Source organism: Pomacea canaliculata, linkage group LG3, assembly GCF_003073045.1.
Source record: "Pomacea canaliculata isolate SZHN2017 linkage group LG3, ASM307304v1, whole genome shotgun sequence".
Classification (NCBI taxonomy): domain Eukaryota; kingdom Metazoa; phylum Mollusca; class Gastropoda; order Architaenioglossa; family Ampullariidae; genus Pomacea; species Pomacea canaliculata.
Genome location: NC_037592.1, coordinates 844,103 through 864,660, shown reverse-complemented (window position 1 = coordinate 864,660; position 20,558 = coordinate 844,103). Strand labels below are relative to the sequence as shown.

The following is a 20,558-nucleotide window of genomic DNA, read 5'->3' as shown; positions in this document are numbered from 1 at the left end:
TTTTGTAGTCATTTTTATTAAGAATAACCTATCTTACACACATATGCCTGAGTGTTTGCACATGCACACAAACATAGGTATCTGAGCTCTTGCACACACACACACACGCAAACATAACATGCACACAACCACCTAAATTAGCTCAGCAGAATAAAACAACATGGTTTCATATTTACAAACTTTTCACACTCAAGATTACCAATGTGCCTGCAGTTTTCCTCGCCAGGTATGCCAACACTGCACCTAAACATATACAACTGTACTGCAGTGAAAGAGCCTAGACTGGACACAGAAAAGTAGCGCTAGTTATCAAATGCTGTCCCTTGTACAGTGGTACTGCAGTGAAATGGTTTGGATTTGACATTGACATTTCCTTATTAGCTCCAATGTAATCAGCAAACTCAGTAGCGGCTTTCAGGTGATATCTCTTGAAAGTCCTCCTCAAAGCCTCCATCAGGTTTAGAGTTCCAAGATGAAAAAAACACAGAAAAAGCAGTCTTTTTCTGGGTCATTGCTCCTTGCAAAGCCCCACAAGATCTGGAGCACCAATATATGAAAAACAGAAATACAAGAAAAAAATAAAGAGCGAATTAAGTCCTTAAATCTAACAAACATTCAGTTTTAAATTAATGATACTAGTATCAAGTATTCTCCAATTAATCATTTTAAATACAGTCAATTACATCATATAAAATCAAATGCAACTCAAAAATTCTCCCCTTCTACCCTCCTCCTGCCCCAGAACTGACAGACTCAAAAAAGACTCAACAATTTGCTAACTCACAAATAAAAACTGACTTGGACTCACTGCAACAGTGAATAGAGTTCTAACAAGTTTTATCAGGACTTCACAACAATGAGGAAAACTCTCAGGTTCCTCAACCTAGTCGAGAAAGAGACTACTCCAACAGAGGACACAAAACTGGCAAAAATCCCTCCTGGCCTTAGCCCTGACTTTCACGATTTATACTAGTGGAGCCTTTCAATGACATTGTTACATTTTTTTTTAAAAAGCAGCTGTCGTGAGATGCTCACATCCCCACACACATCCATAGGCAAATCCCTCATCATCCGCCCAACTTTGTCCTTTCCCATTTGCTTCTCAACTGAATGACATGAAAAAATAAAGCAGGTTTGTGATCCCCAGTCCCAAAAGATGCATAGTAACTTGAGTACACAATGGAATATATTGAACACAACGCACACAGAATTACCTAGAAAACATATACAATTTGCAAGATGTGTAAAATGTTTACAATCATATACAGCAGTCTACATATAAATGACCATCACTCCTAATTTTGAAAAATGCATAGCAGACTTAATAAAGTATATAAGGTACAGCAATCAGGCTGACTGAACGTGGATAGGTAATGCATAGCAGTTCATACTGACTGCAGCATGTAAAACAGTCCACACATATATAGGGAGAAATACACCGCAGTGTTATGGCAGCACTAATTGTAAAACAGTCATCACTTGACAATAATGTCTCAAAAGCCATCCATTCTCTGCAACAAAGGGGCACTTTTGGGTTGGAAGTAAGTTACAAAGTGGGAAAATACTGAATATAGTAAAAAGAAAATAGGAAGTGCATTTTTGCTTTGTGGCCTCGACTTCAAAATGGCCCAGCCTAAAAAAGGAAGTAATCCATTGGCAAAAATTGGACATCTACAAATCTACAAATTCAAATGACTTGGTCACAAAAGAACGCAGAAACACTGAACAATTCTTCCTTTCCATATAGGAAACAAGTTAACTGATCTATGAAGCATGTCCATTCAGACTTCTCTCCCCTTTATCTCAACCTTGTTTTTGTCACACTGTTTCATGTTTTCTTTGTACAGCTTTCATTGCTGTTTTGTACATGAATGTTTACAACTGACAGCCACTTCCCCCACAATAATGGAATATGTTCTTGACATTATTTTGTTTAGGGTGGTAAGTGTATGTGTTTGTGTGTGGGAGGGTGAGGTTGCAAGTGTTCTTGTGTGAGCCAAAGATGCATTTCTGTTATGGATGTGTGCCTTATACAGACAATAAATTTAATAAATGAATAAATGCTAACATACTCTTGGGGTTTTTTAATTTTAGATTCTTTGTGTTGTAATAGTGCTAAATGGCTGTCATATATCCTGCTTCTCTAGATAATACCACTGTCAAAAAGTATGCACATGAAGATAACAGTTCTCTCTTCTTAGGATTTTTTTCTTGGAAAGAAAAAAATTGGGGGGTAGAATTTTTTCCAAATGTAGAAGCTCTCTGTTATCCTGTGTTGGATCCTTCATTCAGTTTAGTTAGCTTAGGTCAATTGAATGATACTGAAATATGCCCCTTTTAGCAGCTGAAAAGAGAACTTGAAAAATTATGCTAGCACTTTGAACTTATAGGATAGTCGTGTGAAGCTACAATTTTAATTATCAAAACAAAATTATAATTAATAAACACTACCACCATTATCATCATGATCATTACGTGCATTGATGATAAGTTATTTTGTGAGTGAAGTGCAGCGAGCGATGAAAATACCATCAGCAGCACCAATATCTAAATTACAACAAATCATAGGAGTGGATAAAAGATCAATGTTTGATACACTAGAAAAATGACCATCAAAATCAGATACTTGATAGCAAACAATGACAGGAATAAAGTAGTATTTTGAACATCATCTTGGGGATGGTGCTAAATCTGGCAGCACAGACTGATCACATGGTAAATCACAGGGATATTTACAGTTCTGGCTTTCAAATGTGTTGCGGCCCTATGCTCCTCAAAGGAGCAACAAAGAATAAACTAAACTAAACTAAACTTTCAAATGTGTACAACACTACCCTCTAGTGCTAGGCAAGTTCAGTTCTGCCTTCTAGTGGGGAGAAACCTCCTAGTGTCATTCCTCTAGTGACTCAGTATGTCTGAAGGGCAGCCTGGTGGCAAATGGTTAATGCCTGTCACCAATAAAATGAGGGTTCAGTCAGTCAGTCATCCCTTGACTGGCACTTGTCGTTGGGGGTAAGCACATGGGCAGACGCGGCAACTGACATGGCCTGCCACTCTTGGCTATTGTGGGTGATAGTCATCACGTCCTGTACAGGGCGTCCTTACAGGTTGGCTGCCTTGCCGTGCTATTGCCTTAGTTGCTGGCTCAGTGTACAACACCAATTCCCTTCTCAGTATGTCTGAAGCTTTCATGCAGCTAGATCTTCCTTGTGCTTTCCTCTAGTGACTCAAAAGATCACCATGTCTCTAGTGCGGTTTGCTGTGCAAAGTAGTGATTGAATGCTGATAAAAAACATCAGAATGGTTCGTTTCCTGTAATATTTAGGATGATGCATGTTCTAGAACTGGAATGATAAATGCACTACACTGATATTAATCATTAGTAATCAGTACTCCCTGGACAAATACTACGTCAGATATTTAGCATCCTATACTCTGAAAAAAATATCCTGTTGCAAATAGCATCCTGTATTTTCTAAAGAGATACTGCAAATCACATATATAGCATCGTAAATTGTCTTGGAAGACAGATGTAAGAAATGGCTGAGTTTGGAGGTTATGCTGTATGGAGAAGAGGAAATGACAGTGGAAACCAGAAGTGAAAAAGTGGCCAACTGATCCTCATGAAAAGACTTATTGTTGCCACAGTCATTAAATGATGATGCATTTCCACCTCTCCTCAAACTTGTTGCTGTCTCGTGTTTTCTTTGTACAGTTTTCATGGTTGTTTCTAAGATTCAGCATAAAAATAGACACAAAATTTAATTCATTAATTCTCTCTCAGGCATAAATGGTGTAGCATGTGGAAATCTTAAGGAATTTTACAACTGACAGCAATTCCCCATCCCCCCAATGATGGAATAGACATAAAAATTCTCAGCTTTTAAGATCTTTGCGTTATATTAGCCAAGGCTAAATAGCTGTCCTATATCCTCTATCTTGCTGGTGTCTTCACACAGTCAGTGATGGCTAGTTCAACAGTTGTACAGTTCTCAGGTTTGCATCTGCATTTCCATGTCTGTTTCATGCACCTCATCAGCTGTTGGGGATGGTGTAAGCTCAGTCTGTCAACTTTCTTGAGCCTGGTAAGAATGCTGATAGCCACATCTGTAGCAAAGACCCACAGTGTATTACTTTTAACCCACAAAAATGATTGCTTTTAACCCACAGTGTCTCACTCTTAACTGACCAGATTTTTACTGCATAATTCTGAGTACTATCATGTTTATGTGGAGTGACTGAATATTGCACGAGAACAATAGCTGTAATCCAGGCCTATGTTGTTGCTTTTACACAACAGTGTATTAACTGTACTAATAACCCACAGTATAAAACTTCTTTTCTGAAAAGCTACTCAACACTTAAACATTAAACTCTGTAACAAAACAGTGAAAATTCTTGCTATGAATTTAAGAAGAGAATATTGAGTAATAAGAAAAACCCAATAGTTTACTAAAAGACATGGGTTTGATTTCAAAATTAACACTGAAGGAAAAGTACACAAAGTACTAACCCCTTTGCTTTATGACATGCTGTCCTGTTCCAACTTTATTGCTGCAAATTGTCTGTGAAGATCAGAAACTGATGACATCATTGGTGCAAATATCAGGATTCGCTAACCAATCTGCTGGTATTTGTTCACATTGTTAAAAAATGAGTACCTGATAACATTATAAAACGTACCTTTCATGTCATGTACTGAAAGGAAACATTCCAACAGTTCTTGATCAAAGAGAACGAAATGGATGAATACTGGTATTGTACTGTAAAGTATGATCCTATAGACAATCCCTAACCCTAACCCTAACCCTGCAGCACTGTGCCATTTCTAGAGGAATACTGAAGACACCCAAATGCCGCCAGCGGATCATCCTCCTCCACTTGCACAATGGACACTGCTAACTGTGCCTATACATGTACTGCCTGGGGCAGTCACAATCAGAAGACTGCTCATGTGAGACAGGCCTACAGACACCTAAGCATGTCCTGCACCTCTTCCCATTACTAAACAGCAATGGGGAGCCTCAGGAAACCACACCAACAGAAAAATCAAACAAAGGAAACAGCCTAGTTCATAATAAAAAAAGCCTTCAAGTCTGAAAAGCACGTTCTCTTGAACACAACAGGAAAAGAAACAAAGTCCTTATCAAGTGTTCTTTGATAAAAACTGCCAAAAATTTATTCATCGATTCTTTCTCTCAAAGACATTAAAGCTCCAGCTTGTGAAAATCTTTAGGGACCCTCAAAGTCACTAGAACCACTGAACCACTTTCTTAATACTTACGATCTAATAACAGATGCTTCTGTCAATGTTTCTGTGAAGTCATCAACATTGCCAATGTTTTCCTCAAAGTAATCATCAGCTGGAGGCAGCACCTGGGCTTCACGGGCTTGTTGAATGACTTCCTTCAGTTCCTACAACAATGAATGACTTTATTCAGTTCCTACAACACTGAACGACATGAGTTTTTTTACTGCTCTTCCAACTAGAACCTGTTACCTTGTGATCTGAGCTTTTACTGCTCTTCCAAGCAGGTCCTGTGACAATATATATTGTGACAATATATATACATAATGATGTGATAGCTTTCCTATGTGCTTAATTCACCAGAACACCAGATACAAATATTTTGTTTGTTTAAACTTTATTTGATGTGAGTACACCTCAAAACAACTGGATAACCAATAATTGTATTATCAAGTTTGACTTACCTTTGTTGGTCTATTAGTCAAAAATCACTAACCAGCCATATATATCAAATATGACTTATACCCTCTGGGTTATATGGCTTGAAATGATTTACTCAATTTAAATAAAATGTCACCTACCTCCCCTGAGTCATAGTCTTCAAAATCATCAAAATACTGGGTTGTCTCCTCTTCACTTAAAATCCCAGTGATTGCCTCCTCTCTTTCTCCTTGTATATCTAAAAGATACAAGCAGAAAATATCATATGACTGATGTCTTCCAATTTCTCTCCATATATTTGAATGGTATACAACTCTATTTTTCCCTCTTGATCTGGATTCATATTGAAAGAGTATGTAAACAGGTTAGCCTACTGTGCACACATTCACAGAGAATGTTAATATAGCAGGCGATTGGTTCTCCAACTATGGCTATATCATATGGTAATCTTGTGTTAAAACATTTAGGGACAAATCCTACAAGTGATATAACCACAAAATCTTAATAAAAGCCAAAACAAGAAGCAAGAAAACAGGAAAAAGAGTGGGTTAAGTATAAACAGGAGTGTTGTGGCCCAAAAAGCCACCAACTAATCAAAACCAAAAACAAAAAAAAACTACCAGAACATGAAAAGCTTAAGTCTTACAGGGCTTCTGCTAAGGCTAAATTCTTTTGGACCCCTTCTTCAGATTTTTAAGGGGTCCCTGTTCTTCGCCCTAATTTGAAGGGGACCCCATTGACGAAAATTGAAGGGGTCCTCCGAACTTTTAATGCGTACTGTACGCAATTTTTTGCGTAAGCAGAAGCCCTGGTCTTATGACAGAGCCCTATCAGTCTTAACAATGTAAAAATAGCTGCCAATAGAATGGACTTAAACAAGGAAAACAAAGAGTCTGTGGTAACAAAATTGCTGGCGGATACTCTGGAGTTCAGGACAAGTAATTAAAATATGAACTACACTACAATTTCTTTGACACCATGGAAAAACTGGTGGTGCTTCCCCTCATAAAAGGTGCAGTTGCATGACTGGTACTGCTGGTGTAGTTCACTTTGACTAATGTGTTATAAAGACTGGAGTTTATCTGCTCGATTTGCTCTGAGGTGACAGAAACAAACATGACAGCACCATAGCAACCACGAACTTGTATTACTGGACTGCTGGCAGATGATTTTTTCCAGTTAACTACTAAAACGAGGCATGAGACTACAAAGCTTCCAGTTTAGTCACATTCTTTGTTTGGGCTCGCCGAAACTAACAGCGGAGAATTTTGCAAGAAGCTAAGCGTTGGTCTTGGCAGACAGACAGCAATCCACCTATACACATCCATGATAGCAGCTAATGTGTTATAGCCCCACAGATTCCACGCTTATACAGTGAGCAAGGTCCAAGATGACAGTGAAATGTTCATCTGGTCATGTGATGGTCTCCTGCTCAGCTGCACTCCTTACTTCTTACCCTCGTCAATCTCTGAGTCTGAGGATTCATCAAAGTCATCTGAATAGTCCAAGCTGTCATCAGCCTCCTTCACCTGGGCAAGATGTTGATGGCCTGTGGAGGGTAGAAGCGATACTATATAGCTAAACACAATATGATGACACTACATAGCTAAATACACGATGTAATATGGTGTTGATGGCTTGTAGCGGGTAGAAGTGACACTATACCTTCATCCTTGTCTTAGATAGTATCAGTTGATTATGATTATGCTTGTTTTTTGGAACTGATCAGGGTAAACAAACTGAACAGACAGCAGTTGACAGGGTATGGCACTTGGGCCTGTGTTGACTGGTGGTCAATAGGTCCAAACCAGTTCCACCTTGGAGTTTACCCCCCCCCCTCTCCAAGACTCTGAAAAATGGTTTTAGACAGAGTATTGTGCTGGCTCACATGGCTGAAAGATGGTTTTAGATTATTGTGCTGGCTCACATGGCTGAAAGATGTTTTTTTTCATACTATTGTGCTCACTTACATGGCTGAAAGATTTTTTTATATACTATTGTGCTCACTTACATGGCTGAAAGATGGTTTTAGGCTATTATGCTGTCTCACATGGCTAAAAGATGATGTTAGACTGAGTATTGTGCTGGCTCACATGGCTAAATGAGATCAGCTGGCACCACTTGTCTGCTGTGAGAAGGGATTCCTATGAGGGTGACAACCATACCCTGTCCAAAGTCACTAGTTTGATGTTTCCTGTATAAGATTTGGATTAGCCGTTTAAAGTACTGGGAACATAAAACCACTGACCAGGCAACATAAGCCCAAGTGGTGTGTCCTGTAAACTGCTGTCTGCCCAGTTGTTCCCCCTGCCCAGTACAGAGGCTAGAAAGGGGTAGTGTGGTAGTGGTACTGAGGCTAGGCAGGGATAGTGTAGTAGTGGTACTGAGGCTAGGCAGGGATAGTGTGCTAGTGGTACTGACCAGTAATGCTAGAAAGGGATAGTCTGGTTAGTGGTACTGAGCGGAAGTCACTGCATCTACACTGATGACATTCACCTTCTTCTCAACATGAGTAGCTACACTAACCATGAACACAATGAACTCTTTGTTTTGAGACCTTTATTATTATTTTGTGTGTTTATATTTTTTGGTGAAACACTTTGATGGCAGGTTAAAGCGCTATATAAGTTAACTTTATTGTTATTACTACTATTCTGCTTCACTCTTGCTGTTAACCATGACTGCACTTATCAGTGATAGTCTCCTTTCCATATGACTTCAAACTGTTTGTTACTCTCTTGGTAAAATCTTGCAGTTCCTTTCTGGTGACTGCAATCAGATCTATGTTGTTTGCAAAGCATGTAGGCTGCACATAGGCCTCCCACCAATAAAAATCAAGGTGGGATGGTCTTGAAGGGTTTCTGATATGATGTGCTGTAGAAAGATGTCAAAGAGTACTTGCAGTGGGCGCCACTTATGTGAAGGACAGTCCCATATATGGTTATCTAGTAGCACTGCACTCACTGAGCTATTGCAGCGTTTTGAAGACTTGAGCAAGACCCTCTTCAATGCTGAATTTTCGCATCATGTATCACTTTCCTCAAACCAGGGAAATGCCTTTCTAAAGTCAATGAAGTTTTGGAAGAGATGCTGCTGGAGTTGGAGATGTTAGTACTGTTTAAAATCAATGTATCAACCGACATGAATACCTAACAATCCAGAAGAAACACACCAGAAACCACCAGAATATCATTTTTCCCTTCTAGGTAAAATATGAAGAACAGACTGCACACTTTTCCTTCAACAGCTGGTACTCACCTTCTCCTGATGCTCCAGGGTCCTTCACCTTAACACCAGCAACCTTCTCTGCATGACTGTCTAATTCTGTTCGGAAACTATGTTTTGTTCCTGGAGTGCCTTCCCAAGCTTTTAGGCGCATGTTATGAATTAGGTGTGCAGCACTGTGATAAAAAGCAAAAGTTTCATGCCCTTTACTTCTACAAACTCTAATCAGACAGCATCACAGGGTCATTTCTATGTTAACCTAAGCAGAGAACATCACAGGGTAATTATCTAATCATTTTTCCAGTAGAAAAACCCTTGGTACAACTAAAAAGTGTATATTTGGGCTGTTTTTACGTAGTCTTGATCTTAGCAGTGTGCTTGTAAGTGGAGTGTACAATGTTTACTTGTCCAATTCTGCATGTAATTTCAATTACCATGTGGCAAGGGTTTGTTGTATGCTCTTTCTCACCTGGTTGCCTGTTGTTTGAGAGGAGAGTTTTCACAAGACTGATCAGAGCACACTGGACTTCGTCCACTGCCAAGCTGCTGTCGGTAAGTCTCAGTCTCTGCTATAAAAGTTGCCAAGTGCTCCTTGACAAATGGCTTGTTCAAAATAGTACTGGCACTATCACAAAACACAGGAAAGAAACTGTGTTGGTGTCAGGGAAATATAAACAATGTCTTGTTCACAACAGTGAAAGTGTTGTCACAAAACACATGTAAAACAGCAGACTTTTTGAAACTGCAAACTGGCACTATTGGTAAATACACACAACCAGTGGCTAACTGAAATTAACTCTATGTAAATTTCTAAAAATGTATCACACAATTAAGTATATACACAGATGGTTGTTCTTACCTAGGTCTGTTATCTGGGGACTTGACCAAAATTGTGTTGACAATGTCTTGAAGGCCATCAGAGAAATAAGCAGGTAAGGGCTGGCATTAAAACAATAACACTATCATCCTGTATGTCAATTGATAGAGGCTTTTACTGCATGATATTTGGTTCCTTTTACTTAAGGGATTTTTATATGACAAATTGGTGTTTTTATGGAATGATATTGCATGAATGACAAATAGTTATTAGTTACAGAAGATGGCTGAGTTACCTCACACCATTTATGTATGCTTGAGAGGAAGCAAGAGAGATTTGGAAATAGGGAAGCAGGTTTAAGATTCAAACTTCAAGTATGTTGCATTCAGATGAGGTTTGATCATGTGGTGCAAGCACAAAAGTTCAAAATGAAGGCATATTATTTTTTTATCACATTTTCCCATAAAACTATGATTTAAATAAGCCTTTAAAATGAGACACAGCTCATGAGAAAGTACTGATAAAAGAAAACCAGAAGAAAATGCTGATTAAAACAGTACACATGAAAATTCTCCGATTTTATGTGCATTTAACTTGTTTTTACCCTGTAACTTTGCTTCGTCATATAAACTGACTTGAACAAGAATTTTCCAATACCTCAAACTCAGCCTTGACAATTTTATAAAACAGGCTGATAAGGCTGGTGCCAGAAAAGGGTGGATGAAGTGCACACATCTCATACAGCAGGCATCCCAAAGCCTGTTTAAAAAATAATCAAACTTTTAATTTCATAAATAACACTACAGTTTATGTTTACAGTTTACACTATAGTTTATGCTCCATTCTTTGAACTGTCAACCTTATGTATAAAGCACATGAAGAAATGAGAGGGAATACATGAGAGAGAGAGAAAGAAAGAAAGGGGGTAGATGTTATGCAAATACATGCCATCTGTCCAGTCCTAACCAAATGTTGAAGGAATATTCTGTCAATGAAAATTCCAGACATTTTGCTGAGACACCATTATTTTAATATCTAATAAGATGAGCAAATATTGAGACTGATGTCATTTCAGAGGACACCCTGTGGCAAAAAGAGACATATTTATATCCCCTTTGCTAGAAAGGTTGACAGTGTCTTTTCCTTTAACCCCATTATGATCAAATTAAGTTCCAAATTAAGTGCTGCACACTGCATTGTTTGCCAATGTAAATTCATTACATTTAAGACTGGTCTATCGAAGCTCACACAATTCTTACACCAGCTCATCAACTCAGGTTTATTATGCTCATGGCTATCTTTATAAAGATGGAATTTTTTGGTGGAAGAGCATAGTATGGAAAGGAAGTATAGTCAAAGAAATCACTGTCATAGCATAGTCATAGAAATCCCTTTCACAGTATAGTCATAGAATTCACTATCACAGCATAGTCATAGAAATCAGATTAAAACCTGTAATCAAATAAAAATGTTAATACACAGCCATCACATCATCGCTACAACAAGCAGCTACCAATCAAGCGCATAGGAGCATCTGTCATAATAACAATAATGCTGCACATTCCTTGACTGTACTGTAGACTGAATGTGCTTTACAAACATTTTCAAGCTACAAAACACTGAAAGCTCACATTCAACCTATACAAAATGTATATAACACACATACTGACTACACAGACAAAAGCTGGAATTGCACTTGTGGATAAATAAAGTTCTATTGTACTGTAACATATCAGCAAGAAACCAGCTAGAGACACATCAACAGACATAAAAGACAAACAAAATCTGTGCATGAAGCATGCCAGGTGTTTGGCATAGGAAAGGACTGGTAGACTGTGAGTAGGAAAAAGTGAATTTGAGAAGAGATCGGTTCAGATATCTGACTTGAGGTAGCGCAGTAAACCCGGCTTGCTTATAGACTTCTACTCCAATTGTTACTATTGCAAAACCTTCAAAGGTCTTTAAAATCTAATAATCATTTAGCTTAAATTTACAATGCCATTAATCAAATATTCCCCAATGTACATTCAACAAAAACATTAAAAAAGATTCAAAAAGAAAACTGACATACACTCACCTCAACAGGTTTTCACATGCATAAATTACACTCTTCTAGCAAGTCTGTTCAGGACTTAAAAACATAGCATAGAGGAAAACTGCTTGATTTCCCTATCCCAGTTAAGGACGCAGAACAGCTGCGAAAATCTCTTCTTCTTTCTCAGACTTGATCTTCACAATTTATGCTTGTGGAGCCTCTCAATGATGCCGTTACATCAAAGAAAAAGCGGTCATCGTGAGACACTTGCACCTATGCACTCCCATGCAAATCAACCACCATCCATCTTTTACATTTCCTTTCCATCCAAATGATTTGAAAATAAAATAGCAGGATTGCGACAAAGTTCACAAGTGCTGTCTATAACTCAATTACAAAATACTATCAACAAACATTTGTAACTTTCAATTTCAAACTATATGATCATTTTCCAGAAAGTATTGCTCACCCATATGTCAGACTTTGAATTATAAGGGATGTCTTGACAAAGTTCAGGGCTCAAATAGGATGGAGTCCCCACCACTGTCTTGGCAACATCAATAGTATTGTCCATAATCTTAGAGATGCCAAAGTCACCTACACAAAAAAATTAAGAAGATAAGATAAACTGAATGAATAATATTATTCTATTTTGTTCTAAGCCTCAGCCAAAAAGTTGTGGGTTTGTTGTTTCAAGGGTTAATGATCTTTTATTAATCAACTGTGAAAAGGTTCCTGATATTTTAGAGCAGAGGGAGAGAGATGAGCTTCCATCTGCATGCCAAGCCCTCTCAAGCCCTCTCACAGTTGTCTGTGTGCTACTGCCATTAGACTATAGGATTTTTTTCCCTTATCTTTACCTTGTCATTCTATCAGATTCCACATTTTTTAAAGTATTTGAGTACTGCACACATGATCTCAATATGTAGACTAATTTTACATGTACACTAGTGATAGCATGCCTTCCTGTCTTAAATACAGAGCAACATGATGAAGTTTTGCTTCCAAATCTCATCATCAATATTCACCATCAGTCACAGAACACAGGGAAAAGTAAAATAAAAGGAATCCCAATTAAAGAAATGTTGATAACCTGAAGAAACAGCTAACAACACAGCACATGTTAAATCCACTATCAATGTGACTCATGCTTATCAACAACAGCTCAAATATTTCAATCCAGTATCACAGTGACACAATATGTCAATAAATATGCATTGCAGCTACATTACACTCAGTTTAGATATTTAAAAAAAAGTGACAAACTTGTGATTTTTCCACAAAAGCAAGGTGAAGTCTAGTACTGAAACAGTGCTTTGCTAACAGAAATATCAGAGAATGTCTAAAACTGCAACAAAACCCTATTACATATCTCATTGCATATTGTATTTTACATCACAAAAGTTGCTGTGCTTAGAAACTCCAGTGATATGTTCTCACACTCTTGCCATCAAAGTAAAGAATTACAGTTCAATCTTGCCCATACTGACCAATTTTCACCACATTTTTCTTTGTCAGGAATACATTCTCTGTCTTCAAGTCTCTGCAAAAAAGCAAAATATATCATAAAACAGACTGCAAAAAATCATAATGAAATTTTTCCTTGTTTCAGAATCTTTAGCTTCTTTAAATCCTCTTCACAGATTTCAGAAAGAAACTGAAAATGCTATAGAAAGAAAATATTACCAATAGTTTTTGCTTTAAAAATACTTAATGTCTACAGTTTGAAAGTATTTGGTACAGTAAGCTTCTACCATGGGCATAGTGTTAACCTGCTAAGATATATTGCTATCTGCTGTTTATGACCTGCTAGGGCAGGGGTGGGCAAAGTACTCTCTGTGGGCTAGATTCAGCCCATGAGTGTTTTTAGACCAGCCTGTCGGCCAAAATGCAAAATGAACTTGTTTTAATAACTTTTCTTTATTTAACTTAGGTTAATTTGGCTGAAATTTTATTTATTAAATACGACAGTGTGAGGAATCATCAGTCTGTAACATTCTAATAGAAAAAATAGAAAAAATAACAAATAATGTGTCTCATGGAGCTGTGAGCATCAGTCAGTTGCCTTCAACAGAAAGATAGTTTAAATTTTTATTGTCAGCAAATTTAAACAGCTTCACTTTTCAAATTAAGTTCGGTAAGTGAAATTATTGTGTACGTATTTCCATTCCATTTTCACTAGATTTGTTGTGTAGTCACGGCAAGAATTTTTGGTATGTTACTGGCCTTGAAACATAGTTTAGAATTTTGAGATCGGCCTGCTAAAAATAAATTTGCCCACCCCAATGCTAGGGTTTACTACAAACTGCTGTCTATGACTTGTTAAGATTTACTACTATGACCTGCTAAGGTTTACTACTAACTGGTGTCTTTGACCTGTAACCTTTTTACAAGCAAACATTCAATCTATGAAAAATGAATGAAGCTTTGTTCATCTTCGATATGAGGATGCTCTGATATTCATTAATACCCAACTCGCCCCTATTAGTCTTTCTTAGCAGGTTGACTGCAAATGCTTTGACTTAACACGATTGAGGATTTGTCTGTTGGCTGCAGGACTGATGCAGGGGAAAAACCCTGACCTTGATATTAGGACAGCACATGCCATTTTAAAATTACAGTCGGACTAGATAAGTCGAACTCAAAGGGACCACAAAAAAAATTCGACTTACGGAGTTTTTGAGTTAGGGAAAATGGCGTAATAGGCGCAGGTATTTGGCCAGGAACTAACCATTAATTCAATATAGGGAGGTTTTCGACTTAGGAAAGGTCGAATTATCAAGGTCTGACTGTATATATATATTTGAACTCTCATAAATTATGAGATGACTAAAAGTGAATCTAAAGTCATAAAAGTCATAAAGTCATAAAATACTCTGTAAATCAATATCTCCATAAAATACTTTGCCTTTTGATGCATGCTAGTGGGTGCTTCTAATGCCTATACAGAACTTCCTAAGCAGAAACCTTTCTTCACCGTTTATATTCCTCATGTTGTTATATATAATGTCAGCATTCAATATGCATTGTAATTCTAGTTCATCTTACTAAAGCCAGGACTTACCTGTGTAAAATTTTTTGTGAATGAATGTACTGAACAGCTATGGCAATCTGCACAAACCACTGAAACATAAAGCCAACATCAACATTCTGATCTAGGAACAAGCACAAATAAAAATCGATGCTGGCTTTCTTAATCTAGAAAGAATCAACTGTTAATATGTAAAAAGTTGTGTTTGCATATGCACATGTAAATGAATGCATGGAGATGACTATGGCTCTGAAAACATTATCATCACTATAAACATATATATCTCATGATTTCAATACGATTTACTAATAAGGTTGACTCGAAAAAGCTTTTTGACTCTTAGATCAGCGGCTCTTTTAATTATTCTTAGTTTTTTATTTTTAATTAGTTATTAATCAAGTGATTATAGCGAAAAAAAATTATAGTTTAGGTAGAACATTGGTTTTGGGAGCTAAAAGCCAGAAAGTATCCTGTATTTCGGATGAGTACTAGCTAGAATCCTACTTAGATTTTCTTTGGCAATAGCTTTTATACTGCCATTGATAAGGCAACCTCTAAGATTAGGCTTGGCCCTAATACCTTCTATGCTATTGATATGTGTTTTAGCAAGCCTTTTTTTCTCCTCCTGGTATGCTTATATCTCGTTTTTATTTGATTTACGCCAGTGGGTTAATTGACTAACCCAAAACAAGTATGTAATCATCAACATGTATAACACTATATTTACTATATATAAGATTGCCCATCAGCATGTATAACATCATCATCACGATATATCTCACTACCCATCAGCATGCAACATTACAAGATCTTATTTACCTTACCTTTATTTAACTCATTCAGTGCAGAAGTATCAACACAAGTGAGCTATAGCTATGGACACAATGGTATTAGCAGATGCAAACTGTAAGGGAAGAGCTAATCCGACATCTATATGTATAAACTATCTGCTGACTTACAACACACACTAATCTCTCTTCATGCTTTATGTTGCAATATCAATTAACAACAGACCTGCATGATTTGTTTTTCTTTCAGCTTGATACCAGTCTGAAATGAAATTATAAAAAGAAGACAGCAAAATTTTTATGTTGTCCTCAACTTGAGCACAGACAAAGAAATTCCCTTCAATCTATCTCACTTGACCAATATTTTCTGAAAAGGATATAGATAAAAATGGAAAAAAAATGTGATTTATCCTACAGTTTAATTACTCAAGTATTAAGAGGGGCACAAAGAGCAAGATAATTAGGTATTAAGACAGACAAGAAACAGCAAGGTACTGAGGCATTAAAACAACAAAGACAAAGGTAATTAGGTATTAAGACAACAAACAGAAAGGTAATGTCAAAAACAAAAGTCACATTTAGCTTTCAAGTTAAATAGCATACAGAGCACAACTTACACTAGAAGCTGTTTGTATTTGGTCAGCAAGCGTTCCACCATCACAGTAGTCCTAGAAGACAAGCAACAGTGGGTTAAGTGCACACAAGAGAAATGGATCAATATATTTTATGTTTTGAAAGCATGTGTAAAAAATAGTTTTATTTTTATTTGAACAAACCAGACAACCTGAACTGAATATAGAGAACAACAAACACGTGGCAGAAAAGGCAGCCTTAACCATGAACACTCCAAGAAGACATAAAAGAAAGAAAAGCCCAGCTTCCGCTGGGTAGACAGCTAGGAGGCAACACCCCCACCCCCAAGAAGATGGCTGGATGGCTAAAGTGATGGTTAGCTGCTGTGCCACAAAAATGTTGCCCACAGCAGAGACAGAGTGATAAGCAAGATCTTTTCGACAGAACTGAGCAAAGGTCACCATGGAATCTTCCAGACAAGGAGATGGAGGTCTGGAGGGAGTGCCCCTACCCCCTTGTCTGCACAGATCCACTACTGCGGAGATGATGTTTGGGAGGATCATGATGTTCACACCTTGCAGTATTTCCTCCCTGATCTGGAGAGCTTTTCATGTTTCCAAGGACTCCAGGAGACTGAAGTGTACCTCATTGGTAAGCTCCTGGGAAAGGACAGTGCAAAATCTGCTACTAGAGCCAACCCTCCAATCAAGCTGAGAAAGAGAGAAAACTGTAGACATCAACACATTACACAAGTACAGCAAGGTTTAATAACTCACTCATGAGTTATAATGATACCAGTGGGGCATGGGGCTGGCTGAGATCTGATGGTCTAGCTTTGGGGAGACAGTAATGGACACAAGCTTTGGTACAGTGAAAAGGAAACTAGACAGAAGTATGACTTGCACTTTTTTAATATTTTATTATACTTATGCCTGGCACTTTTATGGATGTTGCTTCACTGAAGCATTGTTCCATGCTGTTATATTAAGCTGGATCTGAAGCTGCCTGCAGAGCTGGAGTAGATAACATTGGTTACACTAATGAATATACCCAGCCACCTGCATAGCTGAAGAAGTGGACAGCATAGTGGTTAAAGCACATTAGCTGGTTTGATACCCAAGTGACCCAAAGTACTTTCCCCAGTTGATTTGTCTGTCTGACTCATTAAACAGCTGGGGAAGGTATGGCAGTGAGAAAGAAGATATGTGACCTATGTCAACAACAAAACAAGCTGGTTCCCCCAGATAAGTGTGATCTCACTCCTCTTTAACCATAAAGCCACAGGACTACCTTTATTTCTGACCTGATATAACATGTGTAACATACACATATGCTGCAGGGGATACAGAACAGCTGGACAAGATATTCTGGAATTGCCTTGGATCTAGAACAGCTGCATAAGCATCCACATTCCAAAAACTGCACATAACAAGCCAAAGCCATTTTCAACATTAAAGACTACCTATTTTACTTTTTTTTAATAACTGTGGGTGTTAAATGACAATTTACCTGTATAATGCACACATGATGTTCATCATGATGGACAAAGCTGTCATAGAAGGCCACAATGTGTGGATGCTTGAGACGAGATAGAATGCTGATGAAAACATATAATCTGTTATCAAATTGAAAAACTGCTAAAAGAATTGTGTGAAATAACTACTGCAAGATAACTAGCAGTATGAATTCAATTTACAAAAGTATTGTTCTTGGTAAAATGCATGGTTATGACAAACTAATGAGAGCAATGCCACATACTATTTTTAAGTGAGAGATATCTATAGGAGAAATACAATACAAACACAAAACATCTTTATTAATCATTTTCAGGAAATTGTTTGTCTGCCAATGTTCTTCTTCTTGTTCCTAATCACCCCCAGTGGAGCATAGGGCCACAACTACACCCCGCCATCGGACCCAGTTCTGGGCATCCCTTTCCAGTTGAGACCATGTCATGCCAGCTGCCTCTGCCTTGCTGTGGACCAATCTCCTCCATGTCTGTCTGGGTGTCCCAACCTTGCACCTCCCCTGTGGGTTCCAGCCCAGAGCTTGTCTTGTTAAATTGTCAGCTGGCTTTCGCAACGTGTGACCAATCCAGCCCCACTTCTGCTTCTTGATGTCTTGGCTGGCAGGTTTTTAGTTAGTTCTCTCACAAAGGTCTGTATTGGAGATCTTCTTGGGCCATCTGATGTTGAGAATGTGGCTCAGACATCTGTTGACGAATGTCTGAATCTTGTTGGTGATGGTGCTTGTCACATGCCATGTCTCAGATCCATACAGAAGGACTGACTTTACATTTGTGTTAATGAAGCGGATCTTGATGTGTAGAGATAAAGCCTTGGAGTTCCAGAAAGGTCACAGGGTGTGAAATGCAAGCCTGGCTTTGTTTATTCGGCTTCTTACATCTTCATCTGTACCTCCATTTTCATGCACAGCAACACACACACATATATGCACATGCCCTTACAAAGTGTTTCTACCCATCTGCTACTATAACACTCACATTGATGGCACTGACATGCATAGCAGGACACACACATACATACGTACATGCCCTTACAGGTGTTTCTACCACTCTATTCTCTTTGTGTATAACTAGAAGAAATCCATACAGTCTCACTGTTTCCAGAAATGTATTCTGCCATGATACTGACTCTTCTTACTTGTAGATCATCATGTGATGATATATTCCCATAGGTATGACTGTTCTATCATTTCCTTTATCGATGATATCCTTGCTATCCATTATATTTATGATCGCTTACAACCACAATAAAGATAGTCTTAACTTTGGTCAGTAACAATAAAACACATTCAATTTTAAGACAACCTTCTCTTACATCAGGGGTGGGAAACGTCTGGCCTGTGTGTTGTACAAGGTCTGTGAAATCATTTGGTCTGTCCTGCCAAGGCAACCGCAGGTGGTAATAAAAATTCAATGCAACTAAGAGCTTTCCCATAGCAACATAGATTTATATTAAGTGAATCATAATAATATTGTAAATTTTGAAGGACAACCAAGGAACATTCTGAGGGGATTGACAGGACAGATATGAGCACATGACAGACAAGTATGCATCTTGTCAGCTGCCCATGGCCTGTATTATGATGACCCAGGACAGTCAGTGTCAGGCAGGTTAGGAGTGCACATGCTGCAAAAAGTGTTAACAAACCATCGCAAAACTACAGCTTGACCAAGTATACCAGGCTGATTTTTAAGTTGATAATTTTGTTTGGCCTGTAATTAATATTATAAATAATATGTACAGCCATAGCTATCACATCTAAACAAGATGACAATCATGTGACCTGTGATCATTGACAGCTGCATTTATTGGTAATGAAGACGTAATGATTAACAAACATATATTAATTCTACCTGCCTATAATAACATCTAGAGCACCTCAAATATCTGTGATAATGTACAACTGCATCTATATTTATTGGCCCAACTTTACCTGGCTTCTTTAAGCACTGCATCTTTGGTCCTCGTTTTCCTCTTTTCATCTATTTCTATCTTCTTCATGGCATAGAGCCTAGACAGAAATCAGTCAATAATAATAATAATTTGCAAGCAGGAGGAATTTAATCTTACTAGTAGAGCAGTAATTATATTCAGCATATATCCTACCTTTTGGATGTGGTATGTCGGACCAGATACACTGAACCACAAGCACCAAGCCCCAGTCTTTGTACACACTCATACTGTTCCATGGTTCCTGCCTGGAAAGCAAGAGTTCATTATTTCATGGTAAGTCTATTAACAATTGATACTCTGTACTAAATGAACTATAGGTGAAGCGCCACCCTGCTGTAATACAAACACTAGATACTGCAAGGTTTGAGTTTCTGTTACTGATACAAGTACTAGGTACTGCACAGTTTCACTTTCTGTTATGATGCCTGTTGTAATAGAAGATGTTGGTACTGCACAGTTTGACCGTCTATTACTGATAACGTGTCCGCGTTGATCTATTCACTTCCTTTTTGTTATTTACTGTGATCGAAAGACACACAGAACTGATTAAAACACAATTTTTTTAATACAATTAAATTATAAATGCATGTATACTCATAGACATTGGTCCATACTATCGTCACGGATAACTGATCATTAAAGAGCTTAAACTGTTTTAATCAAACTGAAGCCATGTTACTCGTGGACCAGAGACAACTTAACTGTTACCCTAATTCCGGTATTCAGTCGGTAAAATACCCGCTATCTTTGGTGCTGACATTGTTAAATTTGGAAGTTGAACACAAGAAGAGCACATTTTTATTCTATCGACGACATGCTGGATTGCTAACTTACAGTGGTTTTACCCGCGGAGACCTGCAGCCATGATGTCAACAAAACCTATTTCTATACATGAATTGTAAGACCGATTCTCATTGGCTA

At 37.9% G+C, this 20,558-nt stretch overlaps 1 protein-coding gene across 3 annotated transcripts; it reads right to left on the bottom strand.

The window, feature by feature from the left end:
* On the bottom strand, nt 1–20,530 carry LOC112560286 (serine/threonine-protein kinase Nek6-like). 3 transcript variants are annotated; one of them, XM_025232042.1, is made up of 18 exons: nt 20,472–20,530; nt 19,791–19,882; nt 19,618–19,695; nt 17,668–17,755; nt 16,203–16,253; nt 15,812–15,847; nt 14,831–14,889; nt 13,257–13,309; nt 12,236–12,363; nt 10,389–10,490; nt 9,774–9,853; nt 9,384–9,539; nt 8,948–9,090; nt 7,146–7,238; nt 5,830–5,927; nt 5,285–5,415; nt 4,514–4,565; nt 1–4,107 (listed from the first exon to the last, which is right to left on the bottom strand). In XM_025232042.1, the coding sequence occupies exons 2-17, from the start codon at nt 19,871–19,873 to the stop codon at nt 4,523–4,525; spliced, it is 1,422 nt and encodes a 473-aa protein (XP_025087827.1). In that variant the 5' UTR covers nt 19,874–19,882; nt 20,472–20,530; the 3' UTR covers nt 1–4,107; nt 4,514–4,522. The 3 variants fall into 3 exon arrangements, with proteins under 3 accessions (XP_025087827.1, XP_025087825.1, XP_025087826.1); XM_025232040.1 differs by lacking the exon at nt 4,514–4,565 and having other exon boundaries at nt 1–537; XM_025232041.1 differs by lacking the exons at nt 4,514–4,565; nt 20,472–20,530 and adding an exon at nt 20,346–20,377 and having other exon boundaries at nt 1–537.
* Between the last annotated feature and the right edge of the window lie 28 nt (nt 20,531–20,558).

Coding starts and splice junctions, on each gene's coding strand:
- LOC112560286 (XM_025232040.1), bottom strand. CDS start 19,873: ATGGAACAGTATGAGTGTGTACAAAGACTGGGGCTTGGTGCTTGTGGT. Junction 13,310..14,830: donor TCACAAAAAATTTTACACAG/GTAAGTCCTGGC, acceptor GCTTTTTTGCAG/AGACTTGAAGACAGAGAATG. Junction 9,854..10,388: donor TTGTCAAGGCTGAGTTTGAG/GTATTGGAAAAT, acceptor TTTTAATGCCAG/CCCTTACCTGCTTATTTCTC.